Below are 20,092 nucleotides of genomic sequence, written 5' to 3'. Positions count from 1 at the left end.
TAAATATATAAATCATATTCAATTTGTCTGTCTTTTAGCCACTCATGATAAATTAATGTTAAAGTGCAATTTGTTTGATTGTGGATGGATATTGAAAATGGTTACCATCTGCAGTAATTGTAGGAAAGTGCATATATGTGATGCGATCAAGCAAAATCAGTCGGAACTCGGAAATATTAAATTTTCAGTTTCTTATAGGATAGTAAAAAGCATTTACAAATCTGGATTTTGCAGGAAACCCTGTTGAAATTGAACAACCACTTTTAAAGGTATGAGCAATTAAAGAATTTCCAAAACAACAGGAAACAAAAGGAAATATTTCCATTGTTTGGCTATATCTCAAAATCAATATTTCCGAGTTCAGACTGATTTTGCTTGATCGCATCACATATGCATATCTAATGGGTAGCAAAGTACTTATGATTGAAGTGACATTGGTGACAACAGTGCTTATTTTGGTGCTTTACCTCATTTTGTGTGGCTCAAAATTAGAAGGGGACATATCTGACAGTTAAAAACTAACATTTTGTGCAAAAGAAATACAAATCTAATTCTGATGAATATGTTGCAGTATTGCTTTAATTTGGTGCGCATAGGAATATGGCTCATTTCTTTTGGGTTCAGTGAAGAATGATTAAATACTGAGTTTACAATGTATACAGCTCAAATGATAAAAGGAATGATTAATGCTATAGTCCCTATATATTATTATTTTCAATGTGTCTTTCTTTTAGCCACTCATGAAAAATGAATGCTAAGTGCAATTTGTTTTATTGTGGATGGATTTGAAAATGGTTTACATCGGTAATTGTAGGAAAGTGTACATGTATATTTAATGGGTAGCAAAGTACTTTTTTGATAAAGGCACCAGTAATACCTGGAATGAAAAAAATATTTTTTAGGAATAGCATTAAATGTTGAAATTTGTAGGAATACCATTTGTATAGGATGTTACAACACATGTTTGAGGCTGTGCATTATTATGTGACCCTTGGGGTGGCAAATTCTCAAAAATGGTCTGCCAAAAATTGCTTGCCCCCCCCCCCTTTCGATATGTCAAAAAAATCAACATGAACAAACTCATTTGTAACAGTATTAACTTCAATACAAATAGGGACATCAACAGTCGCACTAAAAACAATGGTTATATATTTTACAAAATAAAATATGATATAAAATCTGATGTATGGTAGGCCTATTATAAAACTTAGTGATGTTATAAAAGATGATTTTTGTAAAAAGGGTGGGGTACTCTCTAAATTCCAAAGAGTAAAAAAGTCAATCCTCCTTGGAGTGACTCTTCGGGTCAATCGAAAAGATTGACATTTCAATCTACCAAGAGTGAAAATCACATATTTTCCTCCATACGAGTAAAATTTTCACTCTGCAAAGAGTGAAATTTCAATCTTTTCACAGAGTGTTCCCTCAGCACACTCTCTCTCGATGTGTTTTTAAATTTAAGAAACATAAATAAACTTCAATCGAGAGAGATTGTGCTGAGGGAACACTCTGTGAAAATCTTATCCCCCCTCACTTCCACTACGTATGCTTATAATAATAATAATAATAATAAGGCCAAAAAAAAAAGGTTTGTCTCAAAGCTTGCGCGCGCGTTTGTTAAAATCGCACAATTTGACAAAATAGAAATGCGGAAATTTTTTTATTCCGAAAAAATGGTTTTTTAGTTTTTCCATAAAAATCGGCGAAAATCAGACTTTTTTCTTAAAATACCATGAAAAAAGTCGGACATGAAAAAAAAAAAAAAAAAAATCGCATTTCGCATTTGTTTTAAATTCCTCGTGAGCTTTGAGACAAACCTTTTTTTTTTTTGCCTAATAATGGAAACTTAACTTATCCCACCCCACCCCACCCAACTTGACACCAGCCAAATCCATACCATACTACAACCTGCAGCTATATGATCAGTATATTTTGACCATATTTATAAATACGCACATGACCACATCCACGCTGCCATAACAGCTTGTAGACTGGAAGTGACCTTCAGCACGGCGTTTGGTCTTCTTGAACATTGCAAAGGCGGTAAACAACACAAGATTGTGCAGCAAAATTGTCTATTTTTGTAATACTGATATTGTTGTAAATATTTCAGTCAATAAATATTTTTTTCTGTCAGCAAATACTGTCAAAATGTTGTTTTTTATAACATATCAAAAATTCGGAATCCCCAAATGTGTAATAATTTTGCTATTTAAGTTATTATTTAACTTAAAGGAGGATTTCATGATCCTGATCCTAGCATCCTCTTTTTATGACATTTTTCAGTAGATATCTATGAAAAAAGCTTATTTCCAAAATTTCAGTTGCTTCCGATTTTGTGTTTGCGAGTTATGCATGATTATGTGTATTACACTGCTCCATTAAACAAATTAATCTGCAAGAAATTGTTGGTACATAAACATTTATGTAGCCAGAGGTTTCCAGTGGTATAAAATCTCAACTTTTTTTGAGAAAAGTGGGGGGATGAGGCTGTGGATCACGAAATGCCCTTTTAAATGATATTTGTCTGAAAAGTTCCTATCATTTTCTTTATAATGGTCAATAGCATGAGGATTTGGTCCCACTTGGTATGTTGCGCCCATGGAAAACATATAGCTAGCTGATGATTCTCATCTGTCATTATTGACTTCTTGGTTATGTGCTGTATATAATTAATGTACATTAATTATCTCGTTTTGTTCTTATTTTGACATTTGTAGGATAACCATGACAACAAGAGTAGCAGGCATCAGAGTGATAAACATGAATCTATGAAAGCAGACAAACACAGTGAGGTATGTTATCTTATTATTTCTAATATTTTATTTGGAGATTTGGAAAGGAGCCGCAGCCCCTGAAGGAGCCATTATCAAGTTTGTCATTTATAAAAATTTAGGAGATTCAAATTAGTGACATTCTCATTTCCTATCTGAGTTATGCAATAGACTCTGAAGAGAGTCTATGGCTATCCCATAGACTTCTGAAGAGAGTATATGGTTATCCCATAGACTCTGAAGAGAGTCTATAGTTATTCCATAAACTCTTCAGAGTCTTTAGTTATCCCATCATCAGGAGCCATCCCATCAAGTTTGTCATTCATACAAATTCAGGAGATTCAAATTAGTGACCTTTTCCCATCTGAGCTATCCCATAGGCTCTGAAAAGAGTGAATATGGTTATCCCATAGACTCTGAAGAGAGTCTATGTTTATGAGTCTGTCCCATTGACTCTGATTATCCTATAGACTCAAGTTCAAGTTCAAGTTTTATTTGTTTTCATCTCAATTCACAAAAAGTTATACAATTGGAAATGCAAGATAAGAAATACTTAATGATAATTACTTATAGAAATACAATTATAAGAACATGAGAAGTGAAGAGATGTGGATGCCGCAAAGACGCAGAGCGTGAAGCTTGTGGCACCCAATCTGAAGAAAGTCTTTGGTTATCCATGCTCCACAGATGCCCTTACAAAGTATTTATAAGCTACATGCACACTTGGAGCATTTCCCTTACTTGAGCTGGTTAGATGGGGGAATTTCAATCAGTGAATTAAAGATTGGGTCAATGGAGGCGAAAGCAAAATAGAAAAACTAAACAAGATCTAAAACATAATATATCAGCAAGATATTGCAAGAATTACTTCTAGAGCCTTTAGATTAATTATCCTGTTTAGTGCTGGGTATGTGCCTACTGGCGTCGCGAAGTAGGGACCGTATCAGTACAAAACGTTGTTTTAAACAAGGGGGGTCATTGGGTATAAACAAAATGAAAACGGGGGTCATTGGGTATAATATTTAAAAAAAACTGTCATTGAGTATAAAATTTTAAAAAAAGGGGTCATTGGGTAAAAAAAATGAAAAAAATGCAGTAAAATTTCTTGTTCCAAATTTCCGATACAAATTTGCTGATTTTGAAAGTTTCCACATTATTTTGTGGCATTTTGATGATATAATTTTAGTAAAACAGGGGATCATTGGGTAGCTGCGACTAAAAAAGGGGGTCATCGGGTATGACTTTAAAAAAAAGGAAGTCATTGGGTATATGCGACTTCAAAAAAGGAGGCCTATTGACAGGCACATACCGTCACTTCACTTGAGTGCCCCCCCCCCCCTCCGGGCATTCTGATTTAACAAAAGGCACTAAGCAATTTGTATAACTTTACCATTTTACAGTCTACCACTACCAGAGTTAAACGTGATCTGAGCAGTGAAAGAGCCAACCACCCTGGGGAAAAGAGGCTACGATTGGTAAGACTGCTTTCATATCATCAAGTTCTTTTAATTTAGTTGGGCTAATTAAAATGTGATGAAAAATAGTGTGTAATATGATATAGCTGTCATCCAGATATAATATAAGTGGACATAATATTGGGTTACTGCTGCATAATAACAATTTCTGGGGTATCGTACAATTTCAGAAATTGTAAAAAAAAATTAAATCGTGTCCCTAGACCTAGATGCTAGGATCATTCATGGTTGACCTAAAAAAAAAAAAAAAAAAAAAATTTCAAGATATTTTGTATTTTTTAATATGAAAATTGATACTTTGTATTCATGTCATACTCTATTAATGATATCAAAATGCATTGAATTTGAATGCATTTTGAAATCATTAATAGAGTATGACATGAAAACAAAGTATCAATTTTCATATTAAAAATACAAAATATCTTGAAAATTTTTTTTTTTTTTTTTTTTTTAGGTCAACCATGAATGAACATAGAATTTAGATCTAGGTCCAGGGAAAAAAAAAAAAAAAAAAAAAAAAAAAATATTTTTATTTATTTTTGAAATTGAGTATAATCCCACCCCCAATTGTGAAAAATTTTCACATAAAAAACGGTTGGGACTATACTCGGACCAATACGGTAATATGCTTGAGTGAAATTTAAAAATGTATGAAACTGTAAGTGTATAGCCTAGATAAAGCAATAGTGGTAAAAATATTTCAAATGATGACCACTTCCACATTATTTATAAACTTGTACATTTGATTGTGGAATATGAAACTTGGTTGTAAATTATATGTGACAAAATCAAAATCAGACAGGGGGGTACTCAAGTTTGGTTTGGGTAGGGGTATGTCAGTGCCGCTGAGAATTGGAAAGTAGACTCATCAGTATACCAATTTATCAATTTGGAACCATCAATATATACCACAAGTAAAAATTTCAGCCAAATTTAACACAAAAAAAAGCACACTTTAACACAAATTGTCTTGTCAAATTTTGGGAAAAGTTACAAAATTTTGGCCACGGTGAGGCAAAATTGGGTTATTTTCCAGAAAAAATTAAGAACATTTTGAAAAAATGACACATCCATGTTTCAAAATTGGCCACGAAAAGGGGATCATTGATAATACCAAAAGCTCGAAAATGGTACCCATGTTTGCGGCACGTCCCCATATAGTTATTTGTATTGTACTGAGTCCCCCCCACCCCCATAGGGCTTCAAAATGACTTGGGGACTTTTTGTTGACAGTTTGCTTGTAAATTCAGCCTTGTTCTTGGTCGATTGCTTTTGACTGAAAAAAATGAGCGAATCCAGTGCAAAAAGTCAGAGCTCTCGTAATATTACCTCATTGTTATGATGGATAGGTGATTTACAGAAGATATTGTTACCAATTTCCTGGTTTAACAGGTAATATGATCAGTTTTATCACTCAGTGAACGGACTACTTTTATTTATTACATTATACACAGATATAACAAGTTATTATTTAGCCCTGTTCAGATGGGCTTAGAGATAAGTTTGTGTTCAGCTAACACTAAGGTACCGCTTTATTACATTATACATAGATATAACAAGTTATTATTTAGCCCTGTTCAGATGGGCTTAGAGTTAAGTTTGTGTTCAGCTAACACTAAGGTACTGCTGAGGTAGCTTAGTGTTAACGACCATGAGGAAGGATGGTATAGACAAGTATCAGTGTTAAATGATGACCTTGCACTTCCTCCATGTTACTCTAACACAGAGGTACGCTAACACGTCTGAACAAGCCTATTGTGAGATTGGTGAAACCTGAAACTTTTTAATTTAGATAATTGATGTATAAAATTACTTGTTTTGATATAATGTCAGTAAAGTACATTGTATCTTGTTAATAGGCAAGCATTTGCATTTAGGGGCTGAAGACAACCTTGGGTATTGTCGTCCTTCCCCCTCCCCACAAGCAAAAAAACAACTGTGTTTATGATTTTTTGCCAATTTTGTCCCCAGAATGGTTAATAGAGTTGTATTTGTTGTAAAATTCAGGCGCATAAAAGCCAGAAGGAATAGTTTGCAGGAAGAGGCTAAATAATCACAAAAGGCTTTAACCCCCTGAGCACTACCTGCCGATCTAACATTGCCTCTGATTGGTCAATTACATGATATCTTCACTTTAATCACCAATCAGAATGGAGGTTTGCAAATAATTCAGCCCAATTTTTTTGTATGGTGAAATTTTTCTAACAACGTTGCCGATTGGGCCAATTGATAATGCAAACTTCTTTTTGGCCATTCGGCAGGTATTGCATACAACTAAAAATATCCTCAAAACACAAAATCTGAGGCATTTTTTTTCCTGTCGCCTCATCTGTTGGGTATTTCATTTGAAAAACTTTTATTTGATCTCATAGATTTAATTTAATCATCTGCAAAATTTATATTACAGGATTCGACATCATCCAAGCGATCAATAAGCAGCACTGAGTCTGCTCATGCTGATGACACATATCATACGAAGGTAAGCAACTCAAATTTTAAAAAAACCTCTATACTGATCAGGCAGACTTGCCAAGTAGGGATTTTATGGATTTTTTTTTCTGGAAGAGGTTTCTAACCAAATTAATGTCGTATATTTGGCCATTTTAGTGTAAAAAGTGCCAATTGTTGTTTTGCACTATAATTGTGCAACTTGTTCCACTGTGCAACATATTTCACCATTTTAGCTTCAATATGGCAAACATTTTTGTGCACTTCAAGCGCATTGGTACCATAAGCTTACCCTGTCACCAAAAGGTGCTAGATTGACTATACTTCAAGCAATTTATTCCAACCATATCCCCCATGTCAAAAAGAAATCTACACCACTGGTGTAAAAATAGTGTCCATGGTGAAAACATAGGAACTATATTATAATCTATAAACATCACCACCTATTTCTTATAATGGTAAGGTACTTCTTGCACTAATTCATGAAGATATTAAGAAAAATATTTTCTTTTCATTTTAGATTTTAACTGTCATTACTTAACCCTCTCCACACGGGTGTCGACTGCAGACGACAAATTCCAAATTTTCTTGAAAAATTGAAAAAATACATTTATAATCGGCTTAAAAAATGCATGAAATGAATACAATGGTTTAGTGGTTTTCGAAATAGCTCTTGATATTTTGGGAAAATATCCCAAAACTCAGGACATTTTATGTTGAAGGCTATGGCCACCATGCTGGTACACATTAACATATAATCATAAATCATAAAAAAATGTTATGTCTCAAAGCGGCCATGCGCTTTTGTTTTTCTTGGCGTGTCTATGACCCTGTTCACATTAGGAAATTTTCTTCTTTCGACGAACCTCGAACGAAGATTAAAAATCGTTTTTTCCTAATGTGTACGCAATTTTCTTCCTTCGACGAAGATTAAAATTGCTTCGCTCAACGGCTAAAAAGGTTGTTTCGACGAAGGAATACTTCGCTCGACGGTTAATTATGTAATGTGTACGCCGCTTCGCTCGACGGAAGAAATTGATCATGTGACAGTGACCTTCGCCGGCTTTAAATAATAGCCGGGCGTTAATAGCTTCATTCGAGCTTCGTTAATTTTCATGGATTGTGTACAGTGCAATGTCTTCGTTCGGGTCTTCGCTCAGCGTAATGTGTACGCAAGATGCTTAATTAGTTAATCAAGATTAACTTATCTTCGTCGAATGAAGAAATTTGCTAATGTGAACAGGGTCTATGTCAGCTGAAATGACAAATTCATTTTTTATTCTTTTTATTATTTTAAAAGTTTTTTGCCGTAAAATCATGAAATTCTGAGACAAATTTGGAAGAAAACTTAGTTACTGCATTCGATTCTTGCATTGTTTAAGTATAAAACAATTGATATTTATAACTCACAGTTTTATGCTGTGTACTTTTGAACACTTGAAAACGACATCTTCATTCAAAATTTAGTTTTAAAAAATCTTTAAAAAGAAACACATTCTGCATTCGTTTTTTTAAATCTGCCATGGGCTTTGAGACATAACAATTTTTTTAGCATTACTGCTTTTACCAATAACATTTCTTTTACTCTCTTCCATTCACCTTTTCAACCACTTATTAGAAAATAGACAACCGAGATCTATTTGTAGTCGGCCTTACCAGAGAAATCACCCGATTTGACTTGGGTAATTACTTCCAGCGATTCGGGCAGATAGAGACAATGACTGTACCAAGGGGGAAGTATCAACGCAAGTATTGCTTCATCAAATTTGTTAATAAAGGTAAAACCAGTCAGCAGTAAGTAATATTAGATTGATTAATTTGAATTAAACAATTCATCAAGGGTGCAGTCATTAGTCAGTGGAACACCAGTAAGTGACAGGTGATGGATCGTACATGCAGAAAAGAACAATGAAAAATTTAATTAAGAGAACACACTTTTTTACTGATGGGAATAAATCCATCAATGGAGAGACTTGTTCTACAGTCAGATTTTTAATAAAACCAACAAAAGTTGGTTTAATGATGATCATGCTTACTGCCTTCCCATTCAAAAGTACAGGAACACCACCCACAGCATAAAGGTTACCTTCCTGGACTTAATGTCTACAAGCAAAAATGGCATCTTCCAGTGCTTGCATCGATGAATTGTTAAATACTAATTAATAAATTTGATATTACTGACTGATGTTCAGTGATTTTGGAGTACCCACCACTTTTTTCTTGGATTATACTTATTAAAAAATCCCTCATGAAGTAAAGTAGACATATTTTTTCATTTAATTACGTCAATGCCCAAAAATGGACATAATCAAATTCAGCTGAAATTTATAGAAAATTCTCATACTTTTGCAATATTTGGGAAATTTGGTTGATTTGGAATTCAAAAATTGTCCATGCTTTTTCATTTTAGGATAAAAAAGTGTTTGATATGAAATTACTAAAACTGTTGAACTTGTTTGGAATGTCAAAATCTTTTTGAAGTGGTGTGTGGTTTTCAGATATAATATCTAAACCCCTGAAAATTTAATAATGAAGTTTAGTGTTAAACCTGGTTAGTATCTACATTTATTTGTAGTATGGTTTGTAACCTACATGTATGGTTAGTGCAAGGCTGTAACAGCTGCCGTATGCACATTTGACAATATGTGACGTGTCATGTCAAAAACAGACACTTTTGGGCACGATTGTAAATGGAGAAATAGCCAAAAATCTGCCCGGGTGATTTTTTCACAAGTGGTTTGTTGCAAATTTGTGATTTTATTAATGTTTAAAATATTTTCTGATAGTTTCAGGCTGGAATATAACTGGCATTTTGTATTTTTTGAGACATTTTCAAGGTAATTCCTACTCGCAACATTGTCAATAATATTTTTAAAGGCCGATATCTCAATTTCCAATTTTATAATACCATAACTTACAAATTCAATATCTTCGCTTAGGAATGTCCGATTTCATTGGGGATAATGTCGTTGTGGAGCAAAATATCTCTATATTTTAATAAGATAATTATGTAAAAACCTCAAAATTGATAACCTGCACAAAAGTGTCTTCTTTTGACATGACACGTCACATATGATGCACAATATCTTTATTGTATATTGTATATATCTAAAAAAATCTGACATCTGGCAGCTATTACACTAATGACTCAATGTTATGATTTCTCCAAGGTGCTGTGGATTGTGTGATGAGGCAGGGTAGACTTAAGATGAGTAGCCATGGAGCTAAAGTACATCATTTTGTCAAGGGAAGATCTCTGGTATGCGAGGTAAGTTACTACAAGATCCTGATGCGTAGCCAATGGGGGACTGGTATCTCTCTTGTGTCTGTCCTTGCATCATTCACACACAAATCCGCCGGGCAAATCCGTACCTTGGACAAGTGTGTTTCTCTAAAGTTAAACCAATAGGAAACTATTAACATAATAATTTGGTTTACTTTGACATTTCAAAAACTGCTTTCAAGCTTAAAAGACTCATTTATATACTAGTATATAACTGTTTCAACTGTTTTTTTGTATTTTAAATGTATTTTATAGTGTTTTTTAAATATGTTTATAATTATGTACTGTGTAATTTTAGTTCTTTTTTTTGGTGTGTGTATAAGGAACCCCATCCAGTGGGCCTGCGTGCCTGTTCAGGGTTGCCCTTTTGAACCACACACCGCAATTTGATATTTTGTGCAATAAAGGTACTAAACTAAACTAAACTAAAACTTATCTTATGTACATCATTAATTTGGTTTGTGTTAATTGCAACATTTTCCAGATGCTTTGTAACCCATGGAAAAGGGTACCTAAGTAATATAAATGTGTATGTTATGTAATGTATGTTTCTACAGTTTGATCAGCTCCTAATCGGCGGGCCTTATAATGTCGCGGCTAAATATCAATATATTTTATTTTGAGAATTGCCTTGTGACATCTCACCAGAAGCATCACAAATTATTAATTGAAGTCCTATACTTTGTCTACTTCATTTAGCACACACAATATAGACCAAACAGATCAACTATATTACTCTTAACGTGGGTCTACTTTTCGGCGTAGTGGTAAAAGCCTAACAATTCCCACTGATTACAGGCTGATCAAAGTATATCCCTTTTGCTATTCTAGTTTGCAGGAGGAGGGAAAGTAAACAGAAGACAAGAAGAAGTCATACCCAAAAGAGAGAAAGAAGACACCATTGAGGTAACTAATTTCTTGTTTTAGATTTCCTATTTTTCACAACAATGATATTTGCTTACCAAGAGTGGGTGCTTTTAACCACCGTGGATGTTAATTGTCGGCCCCAATTCCCAATTTCCCAACTTGAAAATCATTGGAAATATCTGTTGTAGTTATGTTTGTTGGAGCCCTAGCAAGAGAGCAGTGGCTATTTCTTAATCTTCCACACAAAAAGTATGAATTCCAAATGGGATTACCTGGTATGTATATGCGGCAGTTAAGGATCCCTTTTTAGGTTCTCTGGCAGTTTCTTAAGACCCACCTTTGGATCATGCTCCAGTTCTTTGAGCCTCAGAAAATTGTAGTTCTTTAGCTTCACAGCCTATAATTTGGCCCAAGTTCACTAGACCCCAAAAGTGTTAAATTTCAGTTCATCAAGCTCCTATTTTGCCTGAAAATCAGTTCTTAGCACGTTAAGTTGAATATCAAGCTAAAATATCTTTTTACCACTGCATATTATCACCTGGAAAAATAGTGCCGTGTTGAAGTTAAAACTTTAATTCATTTTATCTACCACTACGTATGAATATCCACTTGAATGCATATTATTTGTATCCTGCAGAAATCATCTCATAAAAGGCATTCATCACCCAGACGAGAAGAGCAAATAGAGGTAAGATGAGCTAATAATTTATTATTTTTGACCTGTGACCTCAACACAAATAAATCTGATTACAGGTTGATAACCCAAAGGGTCATTATTCACAAAACCCACTAGCTTAATAATTATCAACCCTAACCATACACTTCACCCTAACCCTAACCAGTAACCTATATCCTAATCTCTAATCTTAACCCTAAAGCTAACCCTAAACCAAAACATAACCTTGCCTCTCACTGTGACCCTAACTCTAGCCTATCCCTAACACTAACCCTAATCCTAACTTAATTCCTAACCCTAATCCTAACCTAAAATGTCATAAACCCTAACTTTAAACATACTAATAGCATGTATCAATCCTTTTACCAGTCACAATGGCCTTAGAATGTCAAAATTCTTATTCTTCTTTTATAGAGTCTCCAAAATTAGGGTCAGCATTCTTTGGTACTAACAAAAAAACAACAACATAGTTTTCAAAATTACGTTTACTTTTGACAAGGATGAGCAAACAATTTATTTTTTGTGCTGAATATTCATATATTTTAATATAATTTTTTAAAATAATTCTGGTCATTGTTTTTATTATTATACAGCATTCAAGTCCAAAGTTGGCAAAACTCCATTCTGAACCCATAGAACTTGAACATATCAAGCAAGAATGTCATGATGAGGTGAGTATTATGAATGAAAGAATGAATGCATGATTGAATTAATGAATGAACAAATGAATAAATATTGAATGGTGAATTAATACAGAACAAATGAATAAATGGATGATTGAATAAATGAATGAACAAATGTATGATTGAATGAATGAAGAATGAACGTATGAATGAACAAAGAAAGATGTAAAGAATTTATCAAATCAAGAGTTGCAAAAAGTAATAAGAATCAATTGAATAAATGAATGAATGAATGAATGAATGAACAAATGAATGAATACACAAATTAATGAAGTAATGGATGAAGGAAGTAATGAATTAAAAAATGAGTTACAAAAAACATTCTTCACTTACAAGGCTTGATCACATCATGGCTGAAGAAAAGAGGTTAGAATAAAATAAAAACAGAGCCAAGTAATGATATGACTAAAATTTAAAAATGATTCATTTTGATATTTTGTTCAGGAAACCCCTAAACATGGTGATGATATGGGTAGTGAGGATGAGCGTTTTCTAGTGTCACAGGATTGGACGGAAGGAAAGGTTGGTCTTTTGTTTTCGTTTATCAAAGCTTAGTGCAAAATGGCTGTATCTGCTGAATAGCTGCCAGGTATACAATGTAGAATGCAGAAAATGTCAATTGCCTAAATGACAGCTATTGCGTATGGGGCTTTCTTTCACTTACTGTCGATAGGTTATATATTATTTTACCACAATTTCAGGATTCATCAGATCCCAAGCATTGATTGAAGCAAATTCCCTTACTTCCTAGCATTCCATGGATCTCAGTGTTAGTTTAAAGACATTTCTTGTTTAGGCACTGTTTTATTTTCTGTAGTTGTGTGCATTCTAATTTTGGGAGAATTTTATCATGTCTTGTTTTGCTTTTATTTTAGAATTTGAGGGAAGCATAAGGAACTTTTCTTTAATTTATTTTGTATGGAATATCAATGAAAAAGCAATATAAACTTTCCATACTTTTTAAAATTGCTAGCTTAGGCCAAATTAAAAATAATGTTTGTCTCAAAGCTCCTGCGTGCATTAGTTTTTTCACCCGCATTTTTTCCCAGAAAAACTGTAAAAAATAAGATCGAAATGCCTCTTTGACAAATTTTTTTTAACCTCCGGAATTCATTTTTTCCCTGTATACATGGGTCTGATGGGGAGAGAAAAGTACATCGAGATGAACCACCAGACCCCTGCTCTTAGATTACTTCACTTCAATACAATAGCAGCATCACTTTATTGTTAAATAAAACACTTCATACAGTAGAATAGGACTTTTTTCACATTTGAAAAAAAAATCTTTGGAAAAAAACGCATTTCGCATTAGTTTTTCAGAGTTGGAGAGCTTTGAGACAAACCTTTTTTTAATTTGGTATTACTTGGTTTGCTAATCTCGAGGCAGTAATCTGTAAAGTGTGCTGAGGCTTGTGGATCAACATCTAGGCCTGTGCGTAGCGCACTATAAATCACTGTGCTTTTTTTTTAAATTTAGATATTGTCAGCCTACTACGCTAATTGCCTATGTCATTATTTGTAATTTTAAGAACAAAGTATGTAACATGGTTCAAGCATGCATCAGTTATGATAATCACCCTAATTATTTCTGATTATTCCATTTAAATTGACTCATTATCATGTGTTCTTGTGCAAAGATTGGTAAATAAATATGTTTTAATGCATGTTTGAACCATATTTTGTACTCTGTTCTCCAAATTACAAACAATGACTTCCGCAATTAGCGTAGAAGGCTGATGATATTGTTTTTTAATAATATCTTTTAACGTAATGATGATATTTGTATAAAAGTATACATTTTCAGAAAGAAAATGATGCAAGGAATCCAACTAGCATAACATATTCCTGCAGGTGTTTGTTATTTGACATTGAGATGAACCTTGTTTTTTTTTATTGTAAATTACAAATTTTTGTTGAGGGGGCCACCTTTATTGCAAATCGCATAATTCTAGTTAGAAACCCTTAACCATAAAAGTCACTTCTTACTTTCCAGGAAAAATTGACTGGTCTCAACAAAATCCACATCAGTCGACTCGGAAAAGACATCAGCAATGGCCATCTCATCAAGCACTTTGGTAGATACGGTCACATCAGTCAGCTGAAACGTCCTGCCATGGGCTTCGCATTCATCACATTTAGACATGAAACGTCTGTGATAAAAGCTATCAGCGAAGGAAAGATCAGGGGGCGAGACGGTACAGCGATACATTTTCTCTGGAAGGACAGGTCTATTGAATGTAAACAAAGAAGTCAATCCAAGGTATACAATTGATAAGTAAAAGACCAAAGTTTTGAGAACCACGTTGTTCAAACTCACTCTTACCCAATGACACTGATCACCTTTGTAAATTGTAATAGCTCATTCAGTTGTCACAAATCATCAATTTTCTCTTTCAGAATTGTCAATATTTTTCAGGCTTTTCATATCAAAATACCCCCAGTTTTCTCCCACTTCTCTCAGGTTGACCATTGGCGTTACCTCAATAAAATCCTTACTTACACATAATGTAAAATAATGCTTTGCATGCTGATTAAAGGTTTCAACATGAAAAAAAGGTTTTGAGATATTTTCTCAAAATGTCAAGAGCTCTCTCAACAAACCACTGCAAATATACCAGGCTTGTTTGTACTCATTTTAATGTATTTTTCATGCTGGTTCCAAATAAGGTCATGAAAATGCACAATTCTGAAATTAAGGAATATGAGAAATTTCAAAACTTGTGTAGAGAGGGTTATCAAAAGGATGCTCTAGTAATGTAGGGGCTGTAACCAATTATTACAAATACAATTATTCTACATCAATATCATATCATATCATTTTATTTGCCAGCAAAAAGACACATATACATATAAAATATTGCACAATATCAAAATTACACATAAATATATAAATTACACATGCAAAGATATAAAAATGTAAGCTATGGAAGGTCATAAAGCAAGAAATTGAAATTGAATTGACCCATGTTGGAGAAAATAGAGAGATGGCATGCCTTAACCAGGAACAATTTAAACAAAGGACAAGAGAACCCCTGGCAGGGATAGCCAGATAGTGACAAAGTCACTTTCAAAGTGGCTAAACCTAATTGATTCCCACAAGAACACAGACAATCAGCACAGGGGAACAGGGCAAAGGATGAATCTACCTACATTCTCCAACATAAGATGAGGCATGATAATACAATGTAAGCACAACCTTTAGATAAAAAATAAGCCTAAGCCCAACTAAAAACTATTTTGAATTCCAGCTAATTGTTTTGAAATGTTTTTTGTGATTGTCCAGGAAATTAAATATACTAAACAAGAATTGGTCTTTGAGAGATGGAGGAAGTTGATCAAAATAAACTGGAAAGCGATTGAAGACAGTGTATTTAAAACTATCGGTTCTAGCATAAGAATGGGAGAACTTAAGAGAATTACTATGACGAGTATTGATGGAAATATACTCCAAAGGATCAATATCATGCTTGCAGTAAAAACACTTGGCAATAAAAGTCAATCCATGACTCTGTATTAGTCTACTCACTTTAAATGTGACAAATTAATACCACAATTATTTATCATCTACTCCCTTCGATTTTCTACTTATAGGACACCCTGGATAACTGTCAGATCTTTGTTTCTGACCTCATCAGGCTGATTACCAACAGACATTTGAAGGAATACTTTGGACAATTTGGGGAAATATTAGGTAAGTTATGATAAAAACTCACATATGTGTAGATCTCGGTGGGGCCAGGATAATTCCCCCAATATTTTGACAGGGGGGTATGGTCAATACAATCATCCCCCAATGTTGACGCCTTAATGTGAGTTCCTGACCAAATTAACCTCATGTTTGGCCATTTTAGCCTTAATAGTGCCAATTTTTGCACGCTTCATGCGCATGTATTCCACTTTTGCACCATATTTTGCCAGTTTAGCTTCAATATGCCAAAAATTTTTGCGCATTTGTACCATAAAATTATTCTGATGCCAAAAGGTGCTGCATTCACTATACAAAATTTTCCCCAACCTCATCCCCCCAATGTCAAAAAGAAATCTACGCCACTGGAAATTCAACACATTCTGGCTGGCTGGCTGGCTGGCTTTGAAAGAAGGGATTTCTTGTAGCAGAAATGGTTGCAAAGCAATTCAGGATATGTATTGATGATCCCTTCCTTTTGGTGGCATGTATCATCTGCATAGGATATACAAAGGTGAAGGCTGATACATGCATGTAAGGTATACATCCAATCATGATGAAGCTATTCAGTGATTTACCATACTGTTGTTTCACATGTGAGTTTCGATAGTGGTAACCTAACCCTAACCGCCTAGGGGCTTTTTGGCGACGGGAAGGGAAAGAAGGAAGGAATAAAGAGAGAAAAGAAGGAAAGAAGTTGTTTGCTCTGTGTGGGATTCGAACCCGAGACCCCTCGCATGCCAAGCACTCGGTCGGCGACACTTTGCCACAGGTCTTGGGCTACGCTGGCCAGCGAAACCGTGCCTATATATCACTTAGGGCGATTGCGTCATCACACCACGTGGGATGCATGCACGAACAGCGCATATATCAAGTAGTATTTTGTAGTATTCAGGAGCGTTAGGGTTAAGTTTGGTATCTTGAAAAAACTGCATTTATCAGGCATTGTTTAGAATTGTATTGAGTCAATTAAAATGGGGGTATACAATATGACACAGCATGAGCAAAATGATGTGTTGTGATGGAAATATCAAAACTAGGATATTCCTGTTTTGCATCAGTACATGGAAGAAAGGCTGTAGTACACATGGGGTTAACACTAGACTGCTGCCCTCATTTGTCTACTCTCTGAGTTGATGACTGAGAAAACTAACTCTTTGGGTTGATGACTGAGAAAACTAAGCAGTACACGGGCGCACAACCAAAATTGCAGCGAATATTTTCATGGACGAAATATAGAGCACAAAGTGCGATGGACTTGCAACTCCGTTCGTCGACGTGAGGTCAGTGACGTCAACACTTGCAACATGTGGATGTAGATGGCTGCAGCATTTTTCTGTCATTAGCATAAGTCTCCACAGCACTACGCAGTACTATCGTAGGTGGCAGCAGCATTTTTCTGCAGTTTTCAGTAGGCTATCAGCACAGGGTAATACACAGGGGAAGCCGACACTGTCGCCATCTTTTTGTATTGCGCTAGTATAGAAGTTGCAACGGCCTGATATTTTCATAAGTCTGACATGCTATGAACTGTAAGTTTTTCAGTTGTCACTATGAAGCAGAACACAGTACATGCGCAGTGTAGACAACTGATGAAGTTATTAGTCTAGGGTTACCACAAAACAAAATTAGCACAAATTATTCCCATACCTTAAATGAGCTTATTTTGGAAATGAACTCTTGGTTATAAAATTGATTACCAATTTCTTGTGTTGTCTTAGGTATTGATCGGCCCAAGAAGAGCTACTGTTTCATCACCTTCTCCAACCCAACCTCCGTTGACAGGGTCATTGAAGTCGGATGTATCATAGGTCAGGGATGGAGATCATGGCATCTTGTCAATGACAAATATATTGAATGTCAACGGAAAGTTACAAAGGTGAGTCAAAATTTATAAAAAGGGATCACAATCCTCTAAAACTTAAAACAAAATCTTCAAATTTGAAATGTGAGAATTTAAGGTCATGGGAGAAAGGTCATGTTATTCGCTGGCGTAGTTAGAATATGACTGATGCTAGGTTAACTGGCTCATACTTTCTTTGTTATGAACCACTGATCGAAATGATCACAACACAAAGCCTATGTTGTATCATAATTCGGAACAGGTGTATGAGCCCATGCTTAAACCAGTAACCAATGATTTCTAAAATGCACTACGGCAGCGAATTACGGCCTCCATTGTTATGATCTGTTGCTGGCCATTCAAGTGTAACAGGATACGCATTTGTAGCCAAATATTTTTGCAACAGTCCAAAAACAAGTTCAACCAACCAGCAAATACCCTTTAAACAAGAAGACCATATGGAAGATTTTGCCACCATAAGTTGAAACATTTTCAAAGCTTGTGCAAAATTGCTGAAAAGAAGTTCAACATGTTCAGAAATAACTCATCTTGAAATTCAAAGCTATGTACTTGCCTCATCACAAAAGACATCAACTTTCCTTAAATTACTCCTTTTGCATAACTAGTCTGTCTAGCTTCCCATCATAACCCGGTGCCCATTTGCACCTGGGTGAAATGAAGCAAACAAGATTAAAGACAAGCAACATGTTGGTTGTGTTGTGACTCGAACCGGTGACCTACGGGTCAACATAAAAAGCAACAAGTTGTGATGCAATCCTAACTGTAGCTGGCATTATATGTAACATAAACATAATATTTCCCTGCTAATTATTTTTTACCATTTATAGCGAGTATGGAGAGATCGTTCAGATGTAAGTTTCTCACAATAAGCCAATTCAGCATTACAAATCCACAATGCATTGTGGGACAGTTTGGGTACAGCTGAACTCTGACCTATCAGGAAAATTGCTATAAGTATTAATTATTCAGGTTATTAATTATAATATTGTTATAATTTTAAATATTTATAATAATTTATAAGATTACAATATTTAAAAAAATTTTAATAAGACATTTTAAACAATGTTTTGTAAAAATAAAAATGCATTTTTCCTGATAGGTCAGAGTTCAACTGTACTAAAATTCGCCAAAACCATCCCACAATGAATAAGGAATTTGTAATACAGGAATTATACAGAATTGACCTTTTTCGGTAAATCCCACAATTCATTGCGGTTAGAACTGAGATGTTATGACATCACATCGACTTGCAATGTGCAGGAATGATGTTTGCTAAATGATGTGCTCATATAGGTGTGACGTCAAATGATGACATCTGGGTCTAATTGCATTAATTATGGGATTTACCGAAAAGGTCAGTTGGTTTATATGACCTAGAATGATTGCACATTTGGAACAAATTACCCTCATCTACTCGGGCCAATGTTAGAAATTTTGAATTTGACATGTATACGGTACTATAAATTATATATATTTTTGCAGAACAAAATTTTCATGATTTGAAGAGAAATTTCAAAGATCATAATTTGTGGCATGTAATTTTTGTGAAATTGATATATTAAAGGTCTATAGGAAGATATATTTGCGAGCATTAAAGTTTTGTGAATCTGTGTCACTCGTGTAATTTTCATGCATGCGCACGTTTTATGTTTTACATTATTTGACGCGATCAAGAGAAATGAGTCTAATATCAAGCATATTCAGTTTTGATTTTTGTTCATTATTCATTTACACTTTTACAATGCTTATAAGTATGGTCCAAACCCCATTAAATTTGAACTCAAAGTTATGAGTGATTCTCCAACTTTAAACACAAAGTAAAACATAAGAATGTATCACCTGATATCATCAAGAACTCAACATCAGTTTTAGTGACATTGGACTCATTCCTCTTGATCAGATAAAAAAAAACTGAAAAAAAAAACAATATTGCAATGGTGACTTTCACAATTTCAAACATTGGCCTTGTTGGGCTATTCCACATGAAATTCATACAACTCCTATTACCTTAATCACCCACACATGGCGTGTGAATTTACTGGGTTACCTGAATGGGTGAATCCATTTGGAATCTACACCCCCTGTGTGGGAGATTTAGGTTATATGTTCCATAGAGGGTGTATGGATTTCAACTGGAATAGCCCATTTGGATTAGGTTGCAAGAAATGTTGTTTCCTGTAAAGTTATGTTTGTGTGCTTCTGTTAGCAGCTTCACATTTTGTACTACCTTTCTTAAATTTGCATGGTTTAGGGATATGTATTATTAACAAACTCTTTGTATTATTGATAAGAATAACAAGAAAGCACTTTTATAGGTCGTCCAATATTGAATCGGTG

General features: G+C 34.5%; 1 protein-coding gene across 1 annotated transcript in view; it reads left to right on the top strand.

Annotated features, from left to right (window-relative positions):
* LOC140139249 (uncharacterized) overlaps window positions 1-20,092 on the top strand; it is an 81,212-nt gene that overhangs the window by 41,264 nt on the left and 19,856 nt on the right. Inside the window, exons 7-19 of the mRNA XM_072161029.1 lie at window positions 2,721-2,795; window positions 4,175-4,249; window positions 6,657-6,728; window positions 8,316-8,475; window positions 9,868-9,965; window positions 10,812-10,886; window positions 11,485-11,535; window positions 12,117-12,194; window positions 12,651-12,728; window positions 14,200-14,466; window positions 15,798-15,897; window positions 17,613-17,770; window positions 18,583-18,606. Of these exons, the coding sequence (XP_072017130.1) occupies window positions 2,721-2,795; window positions 4,175-4,249; window positions 6,657-6,728; window positions 8,316-8,475; window positions 9,868-9,965; window positions 10,812-10,886; window positions 11,485-11,535; window positions 12,117-12,194; window positions 12,651-12,728; window positions 14,200-14,466; window positions 15,798-15,897; window positions 17,613-17,770; window positions 18,583-18,606 (1,311 nt within the window). The remainder of the gene's footprint in view (window positions 1-2,720; window positions 2,796-4,174; window positions 4,250-6,656; window positions 6,729-8,315; window positions 8,476-9,867; window positions 9,966-10,811; window positions 10,887-11,484; window positions 11,536-12,116; window positions 12,195-12,650; window positions 12,729-14,199; window positions 14,467-15,797; window positions 15,898-17,612; window positions 17,771-18,582; window positions 18,607-20,092) is intronic.

The sequence above is a fragment of the Amphiura filiformis genome, chromosome 18, assembly GCF_039555335.1.
Source record: "Amphiura filiformis chromosome 18, Afil_fr2py, whole genome shotgun sequence".
Lineage (NCBI taxonomy): Eukaryota > Metazoa > Echinodermata > Ophiuroidea > Amphilepidida > Amphiuridae > Amphiura > Amphiura filiformis.
The sequence above is the reverse complement of the archived record's forward strand: the minus strand, read 5'-3'. Positions and strand labels throughout refer to the sequence as shown.